Source organism: Populus alba, chromosome 1 (genome assembly GCF_005239225.2).
Source record: "Populus alba chromosome 1, ASM523922v2, whole genome shotgun sequence".
Taxonomy (NCBI): domain Eukaryota; kingdom Viridiplantae; phylum Streptophyta; class Magnoliopsida; order Malpighiales; family Salicaceae; genus Populus; species Populus alba.
Genome location: NC_133284.1, coordinates 41,782,450 through 41,795,722, shown reverse-complemented (window position 1 = coordinate 41,795,722; position 13,273 = coordinate 41,782,450). Strand labels below are relative to the sequence as shown.

The following is a 13,273-nucleotide window of genomic DNA, read 5'->3' as shown; positions in this document are numbered from 1 at the left end:
TTATTTGTATGATAATGGTTAAAACAAAAACAAATTAAAGGAAAAAAATTGAATGAAAATCATGGGTTGTTGGCTTACTTTAGGCTGACCATATGAGAGAATCGGGAGAGATATATAATTGTTTTAATTTTACTAAATTGGGTGTTTAGAAATTGATATGAAAGCTTAAGATATTGTTTTTAGGGTAGAGTTGTACTTGTGTGTGTGAATTACATGTATGGAAGTTAAGAAATTTATTCAAATTGTTAAGTTAGATTTGTATTGTGTTTTGGTATTTTTGGTATGGAAATTGACATGCTTGAAAAATAAATTGAGGAGGTTATGAAAAAATTACTAATTTTGTTAAAAATTGCCAAAATATTAGTTTAGAGAATTGTGTGAAATTTGAGAAGTTGATATTGATTGTTAGTTAAATTGTGTTGTTTGAATATTTTTGCATACTTGTCGGTGATTATAAATGAGGATTAAATTGTATTGGTAATAAAATAATTAGATGTGAATGAGCAAGATTAAAAAAAAAAAACATAAATACTTTGTCCTTAGTGTTGTAGGCGAAAAAACTAGAAAATAGGAAGGAATTAGATTAATTAAACCTATAATGCGGTGTGTTAGTTGATGAATTGGGAGTTTGAGTAATTGTTTAAAACATGGAAAATAAAATTCTCATGGGTGACAGGCTATATAACTAAGTTAGAGATTTGTTTTTTCCAATTTGTTGTGGAATTGTTCAATTGAGTCTTTATTTTGAATTTTATGTTGAGACTTATGTTTCAATAATATTATGGAAGTAATGTGTTAATAAAACTATGAAAATATAGAAGACTAGATAAATTGCATGGAAATCATATGATTGAACATAATAATGGAAATGTGGATTGATTGGGCAAATTATATTGAAATTGATGTTTCAAATGGATATTTGTGTTTGGAATGAGGATGGAATGGTTTTGAGTTCAATTGTAATTCATGTAGATAGATTGTTTTTGTAATGGGTTATGTGACGAGTAAGAGGAAAATTAAATAAATTTAATACAAATGTGTGGAATAAATAATTTAAACAATGTTAAAAATAATATATTTGAAAATGAAATTGAAAGGTTGTAAATCGGTTTGTCTTAAATTTTGCTATATATGGCTGAAAATTATAATTGTTAAGATGGAGAATTTAGAAAATTTGAATTGATGGTGTAGTTTTTGTGATAATTGATGACATGTGAGTTTAATTTATTGAGTGGGGTGAAATCATGATTATTGTATAATTGAATATTTGTGGCAATGTTTTTGGAAAATATAGGAATGTTGAATCCTAATTTTGATTTAGTTGAGATGTTTTTTTTTACTAAAATTTTAGTTAATTTGTGTTTGAGAATTGAAGAATTAAGAAAAAAAATTAAAGACATTCAATCATCCAATGGTTTTTAAAAAGAGAATTTTAGAGAATCTTAAATAAATAACCTTGATATTTGGTTAATTTATATTGTTTCAATGTTCTGCATGTTTGATTTAAAGTATGAATGGAGTAGGGGGGTCATTTTTTTAAAAATGAGAAATTAAATTATCTAAGTGTCAAAATTTGCATGATTGGATACAATTAGATGTTCTGGGGTTGCATTGTATATTTGAACATTGTATTGAAATTATTGAAAAATTGAAATTTCTATGTTAAAATCCTAAATTAATGGGGAAAATATTAATTATTGGTTTGTGATGTATTAAATATGAAATTGAAATATGAGAGTGTAAAAGTCTTAGGTGAGGATTTAAATTGATGGAATGAATATTAACCTAAGGATTATAATATTAATTAAAGGTTGTAATGTGTAATGTGTGGATATTAATTTAAGATTTTTAAGAATTTTCCTGTGCATATAGTGATTGGTGTAATTATGTGTTAGGCTAAATTTGTTGAAAAACAAATAATTGAATGTGAATCTAGCTAAGTGAACATTAGTTTTTATTATATAAGAGTTGTAAGGAAAGCGTATGGAGTGAGACCTAACTTTTCAAGAGTATATATAATAGGAGTTCAATGCAAGGGTCACCCCCTTGCCTTTTAATTATTGAAAATTTTCTCACATTGTTAATATTCAATGAAAGTATTATGCATTGTGTAGATGTTGTTCCTCATGAAAATTATGCCTATGATATATAATAGTAGTATAAGAATTGTAATAGACTACAACAATGAAAAAATAGTATGTAAGTTATAATCGATCGCAATGGTGGAAAATCAATATGTTAATTATAATAGACAACAACCATAAAAAAATCATATGTGAAATGTAATCAATCGCAATGGTGAAAATTCCATATGTGAAATGTAATTGACTACAATAATGGACCTTATAATAAATAATATGAAATAAAGTCAATTATTTGGACGGGGGCAACAAAATTTAAATAAGTTTGCCATTTGGACGAGAACTATAAAATGAAATAAAGCCAACTCTTTGGACGAGGGCTATAAAATTTAAATAAGTTAATTGTTTTAATGAGAATTATAAAATGAAATGAAGCCAGTTATTTGGACAAGAGCTATAAACTGAAACTAAGTCAACTGTTTGGATGTGGGCTATTAATTAAAACAAAATGAGTTGGCCACATGACTTTTATGGATTTGAAAAGGTATTTATCCGATTGTATGAGTGACATGACAAAAAGATTGATGTCTTTTTCCAAGTGCAAGAGTGTCAAAGTAATAAATTATCCGGCAAGATCTGGGTCGAATTATAAGGAGGTTAACTATAATAATAATAATAAGAACAACAACAACAACAACGATGATGATGATGATGATGATGGGTTAAAGAGAACTTTGAGATGTAAGATTAATGTGAGGATTAAACAATAATAAAAAAAAATGTCAAGGTTAGAGGATCCATTAATGGTATTAGAAATAAGTTTAGTATAAATTTTTTTTATTAATTAACTGAAAACCATACACAAAGGAGGTTCCAATTGGATGATTTATCCTTAATAATTCATTATAAATTGTTAACATGATCATATTAATTATCTTACTTAACTAACATCAAACTTTTAAATATTATCAAAAAATTCATGATGCTAACTTATGTTAACAACAAATCAAGTTCCTTTCATAGCACAGATGTAGGTTATATACTGTACGGTTGGCCGTAAAAGTGTCAAGCATTTGTTGTACCTAGTGTTATACAACACAAATCTTGATTAACCATTTAACAAGCAAGGTATTAAGAATTAACAAGATAAAAAGATAAGACAAGTTAATAACAAACTTTCTTGGATTTAAACATTGAAGTCCATGTTGAGTTTATATTATACCTATTCTAACATCATTAGTGAAACCTTTTCAAGTTGACATAATAAACTTAGCTAAACATAATGAAGAAGAAAAACATAAATAAACAACATAAGAACATAAATATAGTAAATGAAATGAAAAGCATAAACAAGAGATTAAGAAAAATATAACATGAAATAAAACTTAAACATTGCAAAAATATAAAGAAATAAATAAAGAGCATGATCTTGATCTGAAAACCAAGATTCCTAAATGCATGGAAAATGCCTCCTTTTATAGGCCAAAATTCGAAACTATTGATTTGATAACTAATTGTTGAATGGGTGACCATCTTTTGACTTGGTAACAATTCTTATCTTCTTATTTGCCAAAAACATCATTGCTAACGTTAGAATTTGAACATATTTTTATCATGAAAGTTCTAGAAAATTATCTCAGCTTTTTAACAAAATATGAATCAATGCATTTTGACTTATAGAACTCGAGATATGGGCTGAACACTAAACAATATCTGGGCTGCAGTACAGATTCAAACTTCTCCGTTGTTGCTATAATTTGAACTTCAAAATGGCCTTTTTGAATGTTGGACTCCCATGAACGTTTTAGGCCTATGTCTTAGCTTTCCATCCATATAAATTAGATCTAAATCCAAGTTCTACAACTCCAGTTATGATCCAATAACCGAGTGGTGTTCTAATTTGTATTGAACCAACATCTTTTTTCTAAGCTTAGCTCTATCTTTGTCTTCTTAATTTCAGTAGTTAAATTTATCAATCAATTCTTTCATTTATGTGATAGGCATGTATTTAAGATGAACATTTACCATAAATTAAAGATATCTTATATTATTAGATATATTATTATAAAACATCCTCTAGTTAAGGAGTTATTGATACTTCAAGTGCAAAATGATGATATAAAACCTTAATAAAAATACACTTTTAAGTACTAATCAATGAGCAGGGGTAATGGATCTTAAAATAATTAAGTGAACATTTATTTTAAATTGATGGGTAATATTAATGTGCAAAAGGTGGCATGAAATTGTTTTGAATCGACAAATGATAATTCAGAGTTAAGAATAACATAATATTTGTGTTGAAATGGTTAATGATATTAAGGACCCGAAGATGATGAAATACTCGTATTAAACGAATGAATGAAATAAATAGGCATAAAGCATATTGAGATTGGAAGATTGAAATTGATATTGATGAGCTAAAAATAACATAACAAGCATTCAGACAAACTAACAAAATTAGTTGGTCGAAAATGATAAAATAAGCAATGAGATAAATGAACACGAAAAATGAGCCAAGGTAATATCTATGAATGTTAAAGGTGCTAAATGAATTGATGAACCCATAATTAAACTAAGTCCAACTATATACAATGTTATTGATTTCTTTTTAAATAATTACCTCTTAGCTCCATATGTAGAATCTTTTATGATAATTTGCTTATTAGTATTGAATGAGAATAGAATATATTTTTTCTTGATTTTTTTCATTATATATTTTTATATAATGTTTTTAAATTTATTGTTCTCTTTTTTATATGCAGTACGGAGATATGATCGATATATGATTTTTTTTGTTTATTTAAAGCTTGCTTTCATGATCAAAAGAGTTTTTATTTTAAAAAATAATTCTAAAAAAAGACATGTTTTGTTAAAAGTTAAAAAATCATGAATAAAAAAATTTGTTTTTTTAATTAAAAACATAAGTCTTTTCCTTTCCTTTTATTTTAAATTGATATAGTTTCTTTAAACTGTTGTTTATTAGTGTTGGTTTTATTCAGTGAAGTATAAAGCTATTAAAAAAAAAATTGTTGAAAAAAAATTACAAATAAAAAAAGATAATTTGATGAAAAAATAAATTTATTCTCAAAAATTTTATTTGTTATCTTTCATACAAATATCTATTTTTATAATTGTTTAATTGGTTAAAAAAATAGATTCTACCAAGCAATGTAATTAAACTTGATTAGAGCCATGGCCTAGACTATAGATTGAGTAAGTTTATTTGTTTGATTAGGTCAATAAAAAAAATTGTATTTTTATTGTTTTTATATAAAAAAATATTAAATCATTTTTAAAAATATTTTTTCAAAAACATTTTAAACCAAGTCTTTATCAAATTAACATAATATGTGCACTTGTCAAGTTAACAAGATGACACTTGGACCACTACCACAAGGTTCGTTTTGAAAGGGTGTATTTAAGATTATGTAGCATTAACAGTTTAAAGTGTTTTTTACTTGAAAATGAATTAAAATAATTTTTTTAAAAATTATTTTTGACATCAGTATATCAAAAAGATCCGAAAAAATAATTTTTTTTTATTTTACACAAAAAAATTTAAAAATTTAAAAAAACAAAATTTACAACATATTTCAAATACTCCCACTAGTTCAAGAGATCAAGTTGACAAATCACCACAATGACTATAAGCTTACTATATTTAATAACATTAACAGCACAACGACAACTAACTAGTACATACTTGAATTGTTTATTACCTTTTTTTCTCCCACAAAATTAAAATTAACCACGTGAAGAGTTGTAAGTCCTGATATTACGATTTAATGGAATTTTTTAAATTTATTTTTATTTTGAAATTTATTTTTAAAAATATTTTAATATACTAATATTAAAAATAAATTTTAAAAATATTATTTTAATTAAAAAATACTTTAAAAAAATAATATTTATTATAGTCTTAAACAGGCCTGGGTTCTGAATCCATAATGGCCCAGTAAAGTGCTCGGTTGGGTTGGTTCCTGTATTTTCACCCTTTTAGGTTTTTTCTATTTATATATATTTTGAAATCAAATCGTAAAGATCAAAACAAAGGAAACGAAAAAACGACGAGAATAGTAAGCGAGGAGAGCAATTTTATCAATCAATCAATCCATAAAATCGGTAGGCTGCAAATTGAATTTCGATGGGGAAGAGAAAAGAGCGCCGCCTTGCTGCTGTGAGTAACGCCGGCCGTCGCATCAAGCTCGATCTCTTCGCGGAACCCTCTGGTAGACACTTCCCACGTATTGGTTGCTTTATCTGAAATTTGTAACGATTGCATGATTGGTACAGTTTTAAAGACTCCAAACTAATGGAGCTCTTGAAATCTTTTTAGTGAATTTTATAATTATAATTTTGGTATGGGAAAATGGGAAATAAATGATACGACGGATAATAATTCTTTGTTCTTTCATGCTCTTTTTATTTATTTGTTTGGAATTAATGGTAGTACACTAGTTGAATCATTTCTATTTTATTAAGTACACGGATTTTTTTCTAACTTTACAACCATTTTTCTGAACTTGGTAGGAGATTTGGGTGGCTCCTCTGTAAATAACGGAGTTGGAGGGGATATAGATCCGTCACAACGTGCTGAATTACCCAATTCACCATCATCTTCAGGTGGGTTCCATCAGTTTTCTTCAAAAGGATTATGTAGAGAGGGCATGAGTTTTGGTGGCATATTATGTTGTTTGCTTCCAAGTATTGTTTTCAGAATTTAGAGTGGCTGTGGTTCTGGGAATATCGATATCACATCAGGTCGGGCCCTGCCACTGTGAATTTTTGAATCACTTCCATTGTGTATCCGCTATTTCACAGCATCAAAGCGTTTTGGAGATTACGTCTGGAATATTTTGCTATCGGTTCGTATGTTTCTGGCTTTTTATTTTTTCTTTATGCCTCCACTGACATTTTTTTTCATGTGTAACAGGTGGCTATCATCAAAATGCTTTCTTGGCATTTTTTGTCACATTCACTAAATCATTCTCTTTTATGTATTTTTTTTTGTTTGTGGCCAGTAGCCTGGTTTTGCATGAATATCATTGCCTTTGTTTGTTTAAGTTCTGATAAATTTGTTGTTGCTTATTAGATAATATTTTGGCTTTAAAGTATCTAATATTTGTAGTATCTTCTCATCAGGTCAACAGCCACAGAACCCTCTTCTGTTACTTGGGCAATATAGTGATGATGATTTAGATGAGGAATCAAGTAAAAGGCCAGACAGTTCTATTGCAGTGAATTCCCCAGCTGACCATAATGACCAGGTAATTTAAGGGTTCTACAACATAGTTGGCCTGAGCGAGGTAGAGTGTAATTGTTTACATGTTTCAAAAGCTGGCTTGAATCTGGTTTTAAAGTCACCTAGAATCCTTTTCAGCATTATCTGATTTTACTGTAAAACCTTTAAAATCACCATCCAAACTACAGTTAATATGGCAGGTACGACTTATCATTGATTGTTCATAATTTTTTCTGTTTAAATTGCACTCAAAATTTGGATTATGGTTGCAGCTCATGCCTATTAGTAAAGTGGAGGTCTTTTATCCAAGCTACAACTGTGTTTCTAAACATTAAGTTTTTTTTCTAATTTCCCCTGGACTTCCTGAAGAATAAACTCTGGTTTCATTCTCACATCCAAGCTATTCTGTTCTTTAGTCTCGACTATTATGGTCTGTGCTGTTCTGGTTCTGTTTCAACACAGCATGTTCAAGTGATATTATACTACTAAAAGAACTTTGTTTACACTTTCCTTTCCTTACAACACGCCACACAAACATTGAGGAAGTGCATGCTTGTACCTATATATTAAATATTCATGTTCTCTCAGTTTACCTGCATTGCTCAAAGTACTTAGCCTTTGCAGGAGGCGCCTATTGGTGAAGGAAAAGGTGGAAATTCCAATGCTCTTGAAGATCTCACCGCGCAGGAGGTTGATCAACAGGACATGAAGAGAGATTCTATGTCAGTTGATGTTTTAGAGGGCCTGGAAGGTGGTGATTCTAGGGAAAGCGATGCTACTGCCTCAGCTGATACATTGAAAGAAAAGGATTCGTTGGAGAAAATCTCTATCACTGGAATTTCTAATGCACAGGCTATTGGAGATGTGAGTTCAGGCTGGAGGATGGTAGTGCATGAAGAGAGTAATCAGTACTATTACTGGAATACAGAAACTGGTGAAACTTCCTGGGAAATACCGGCTGTTTTGGCTCAGCAAAATCAATTGACCTCTGATCAGAATGCATGTGCTGCTGAATATATGGAAACTGCTCACTTGGGTGCAAATTTGTCAACTTCAACTTTAGCTGCTGGATTGGATAATTCTTTACCTGCATTATTAGTAGAGGGTTCAGTAGGTAATGATTTGATTCCTCAAAGCACAGAAGTGTATGGAAATGAGCCACAGATGAATGACTGGGTTGAAGGATACAGAAATGAATATGTGAAAGATAAAAATTGGGATGCTGAAGCTCATCAGGGGGAGACACAGAGTAACTTTGCTGCAGTTAATACCTCTTTGGGTGATGTGAGTTCAGTAGTTTCAGAGCACATACACGATGCACTAGCTAATGATCATAGAGGAATAGATCTTTCAACTAGTCTCATGAAACAATGTGAGAGTTTGTTGGAGAGACTAGAGTCATTGAAAGGGTAAGGAGTTTATGATCTGCTTTTATTCTTCACTGCCTTGTGCATTTGCTTTTGGCTTTTATAAGGCATTGTTTGTTTGCAAAAGATGGACTTGTAAATTCGTTGTGTTCAATTTTTCTTGTCTTGCTAATCCTTAACCTATGTCATTTAGGTATGGGAGTCATCTGCAAGGTCAAGACCAGATGTTGAAGTATAATCTAGAAGTAGAGATAAGACTTTCTGATATCAAGTCACTTTCAACTTATGGTTCACCTTTGCTTCCGTTTTGGGTCCATTGCGAAAGGCGACTTAAACAATTGGAAGATGTCATTAACAATGAAATTTACCAGCTTGCAGTGTCTGCACAAATGGATGGTGATGTTGAAGCTACTGCTGATGATTCTTTTAAAGAAAAGGAAAAATCTCAAGAAAATATGGGTGAAGAATCTGAAGCAGACGCCCATGAGAACAGTACAAAATCTGAAGTTTCACCTGTTTCTACTAGCATTGAGAACGATTCACATGATAAAGGTGACCATGGAAGTATCCATTCTAGCAATATTCTTGCAGGATCTCCTAGCATGCATTTGGAAGGTGGTGCTCCAGTTAGTGAAGAATTGAATGGGACTATTCATCTGAATGCTGAGTTTCATCCTGCTGAAGATATTGACATGGATGTAGACATGGAAGTTGAAGAGGGAGAGTTTTGTCCTGCAAGCATCACTACTTTTGGAGATGCTTTGAGTGCTGAAGATGTTGGACCGAATGAGAAAATGGTTCAGTCAAATCCACCAGCAGAGCACCTGTCCTTGTCATCAGGGGATGCATTAACTGTTCCACCTCCTCCAGATGAGGAATGGATCCCCCCGCCACCACCTGATAATGATCAGGTCCCTCCACCCCCTCCTGATAGTGAACAAGTTCCTCCACCCCCACCAGATGAACCTCCTGAATGCTCATATCCTCCACTTCCATCTTATCCAGAGACAGGTCAACCTCTCCCTTACGCAGAACAATACAACTTAACCTATCCGGACCTCAATTTCCAATACTATGGACACACAGTTGCTGTCCCAAGTTGTAATTTCTATGGAAATACTGATGGAAGTCAGGCTGCTGTGCCACATGTTTATTACGTAGCAACTCCTAGCACATATGTTGAAACTGATTCAGTTATGGTCAATTCTGTTCAGCCAGTAGAATATTACAATGTTCAAGATGGATCAGTGCCTGTGCCTGTAGTTAGTGGTGTAGAATCTTCTCAGTCATATATTGAATCTGGTCCTGTGAGTTATGATACCCTTGCTTCTGATCAAATAAAGACAGGTGACTCTGCAGCAGAGCTGAATGTGAAGCTTGGTGGCTCGGCTGTTGGTGTTGAGACTGATTTGGCATCTAAAGGGGTTCCTTCTACTCTGACCACTACTGAAGCTCCTACGTTGGCTAGTGTGAAAGAGACTGCTTATGCATCATCAACCAATGCAGTCACTACTTCTACTGCAGCAGCTGCATCTGCATCTGCATCTGCATCTGCCTTGTTAACAGGTGCCAAGGTTCAAACTAAAGGTCTGTGTTTCTTCACCTAAGATTATCTTGTAGATTGGGTTTTGTCTAGGCTAAAAATAACATACTTTTACTCCCTGAGTTGCATAATAATTGTGTTGCGGAAGGGAGAGAACTAGAAGAAATGAGACTGCAGGGTGCAAAAATCCACAATTCTGCAAGAGATTGATAGCATCTTGAATGTTTCTTTTATACACAATAAATAATATGTCGTTGAGTAATGCCTTTATTACTTAAATGTTTGTGATTCTGAGTGAATTTTGCTCTCTGAGATGTATATTGCCTCCCCTAGCTGAATTCTGTTACCTAGGTTGTTCCCGGGAAGTCCTACTAACTGGTTTTGTCACTTTATCTGCTAATTATCTATATTGAGGACTGAATCATAGCCATAAAGTTTGAAAGGTGTTGTATTTGCACATTATATATCTGGTAGTTTATCACACGTGCTCATTTTGCCGCTGCCCTTTTCTTTTAAACAGTTTCACGTAAAAAGCGGACAGTTGCCGTTGCACCCTCTTTGAGGTCTAATAAGAAAGTCTCCAGTTTGGTGGACAAGGTATATTGGTTTTTTTTTTTTTTTTTAATGACCAGGAGTCATCATCTTGAATACTACCTTATCTTTCCACAATTGGTTCCAATTTGATATTTTATGTTGACAGTGGAAAGCAGCCAAAGAGGAGTTGAATGAGAATGAGGAAGAAGAACCTAAAAGTGCTTATGAGATATTTGAGAAGAAGCGGCAAAGGGAAATTGAGGTTGGTAAATAATTGGTTTTCTGGTTCACCAGTCACTATAGTTTTGGCTGTTTCTAGTCCCTGATTTTTCCTTGCTTATTATTATTATTATTATTGCAGGAGTGGCATGCTAAGCAAATTGCCAGTGGAGAGGCCAAGGATAATGCTAACTTTCAGCCTCTGGGTGGTGACTGGTATGTTATTTTGTTGCAAAAGTTTTCAAGTATTTAAGATAATCCTACTCGGGGAATGGTAGAAAAGGGAAAACTATACTGATGCTTTTGTTATGTGTATCAAAGAATAAACTATCTATTCTTCTTATTTCTGTAACCTGAAATCCTTATTTGTTTTGTTCTAGATCACTCTACATTTGGTGAAAACAATCTTCGTCTAGGGGAATTACACACATCTGTCATGCTTTCTAAAGCCAAAATGCTTAAAACTGTCTAGTTTATTTGCGTACTTGTTGCCTTTTCTTGTTGGTCCATTCATTTCTGGTTTTCCTATCTCTTTTACGGGCACATTGATGCATGCACATATGAAATGTAAACATGCTTGGAGCCAAACACATTGTTTCTTTCCTGCTTTTATCTCATTTGAGCATTGTACTAAGCATTTTTGTTCTATTCTATATAGGCGCGAGCGAGTAAAGCGCAGGAGAGCTCAAGCAGCTAAAGCAGCCAAAGCAGCTGCATTGACTCCACCGGAGGCCCCAACTGATGAAAACAAGCAGCCTGATTTAGAAGAACTCTCAAAGGGCCTTCCATCTGGTTGGCAGGTATCCTTGGAATCATATCCCCACACTTAAGTCTCTTTTGATCAATGTGTATAACCTTAGCTCATTTCATATGCATTCAGCAGCTAGTTTTATACACAAACTGTTGATAATTTTAGTATCTGGTCACCTTAAAGGCTGAACTCAGCCATTTCATCCAGGGAAAATGTAAGGGCAAGACAGTTTCAAAGGTTCTCAGTTCCCTTTTCTTTTTGTTTGGAAATGTCTCGGGGCAGTGGCTTCTATTGTTCTTCTGGGAAGCAGAGATGTAGGGATAGACTGACCGTACATGCCAGGAACCAAAGAGGGGAATTGACCTCTTAATTTGAGAAAGTAATGAGCTCTTGAATTCGATAAAGTAATCCATTATTAAGAATGCAATGTCCAAACATATAGGTACGTAGTTTGAACCATTTGGTGATGGGTTGTAAGTTGATAATGGTTGTTCAGAAGTCCTTATTTTGTCAAGTGCTAAGTTTGAACTCTAATGCATTCCGCATGAATAAACAACGATAGGAGCATTTATGTAGTAGAATATTCAAAATATGCATTTTGTTAATCCCCCCTTTTTTCCCCTTTTCCTGTTCAGGTCTATTGGGATGGATCATCAAAACAGGTCTATTATGGTAATGTCATCACCTCGGAGACAACCTGGACCAGGCCAACGAAATGAGTTGCCATTGATTTTGTGAGGTGTCCAGTTTGTAGTGTAGTCATTTTAAGGCAGCGACCTTAGGACTTCTTCTTTCCACACTTGTTCTATAGGAATAGGCAGTTGTCACAGTTGCTTTTACTCCAACGTTTTCATGAAAATGGAGTAGCAATCGATTGTTCACTTCTCCTGCTAAACATCGCAGTTCAAATTTGGCTTATGCTCCCATGAGAGAGATCGGATCTCAAGCCGAGATAATTACAGGGAAAGTGTAAGAAATTTTGAACGTTTCTCTAATTAAAGGTTGAATTTTTAAGCATTTATCAATTTCTATTTGGATTTGCAATTGTGTGTTTGTATTGTTATTTTCGCAATTGAAATGTGGCATGGTAATGTGTTTGTCAAGTGTCCGTCTTTTGCTCCATTTGTCATGGAGAAGTGGATGTTTGACAGACACGTAATCATATTTATTTGACAACTTTTGGAAGTTCTAGATCACAAATAACAAAAATAAATTAAATTCAATGACCTAATTTATTAACTCTTTTTTGGCAGATGTAAACACCCAGCATCAATATTCAAAGACTACAGCCATGACTTAGACATAGAAGTCAAGAGCTATGGCTGGAAACCTAGTTGCAAATTCTAGCTGGAAATCAGAAACTAAATCTTTAATTTACTCTTGTAATTTACAATTACAAGAGCTATGACTGCCTTGTTGTAGATGTACATCTACATCTACAACAAGGCAGTCAACATTTCCAGCTGCACATTATTCTCTCCCTCCTAGAGACACAAGTAGGTGCTTCACATTGAATGCATTCAAGATGTTATA

General features: G+C 32.6%; 1 protein-coding gene across 3 annotated transcripts; it reads left to right on the top strand.

The window, feature by feature from the left end:
• The first annotated feature begins 6,118 nt into the window (after positions 1–6,118).
• LOC118056852 (uncharacterized) lies at positions 6,119–12,759 on the top strand. Of its 3 annotated transcripts, none has more exons than XR_012170402.1 (11): positions 6,119–6,313; positions 6,615–6,707; positions 7,227–7,351; positions 7,951–8,735; positions 8,887–10,280; positions 10,757–10,833; positions 10,937–11,032; positions 11,132–11,205; positions 11,648–11,789; positions 11,948–12,182; positions 12,376–12,759. XR_012170402.1 is itself a non-coding variant. In XM_035069238.2 (10 exons), the coding sequence occupies exons 1-10, from the start codon at positions 6,229–6,231 to the stop codon at positions 12,457–12,459; spliced, it is 2,955 nt and encodes a 984-aa protein (XP_034925129.1). In that variant the 5' UTR covers positions 6,120–6,228; the 3' UTR covers positions 12,460–12,759. The 3 variants fall into 3 exon arrangements, 1 of the variants encoding a protein (XP_034925129.1); XR_012170404.1 differs by having other exon boundaries at positions 6,257–6,313; positions 6,615–6,949; XM_035069238.2 differs by lacking the exon at positions 11,948–12,182 and having other exon boundaries at positions 6,120–6,313.
• Positions 12,760–13,273: the final 514 nt, after the last annotated feature.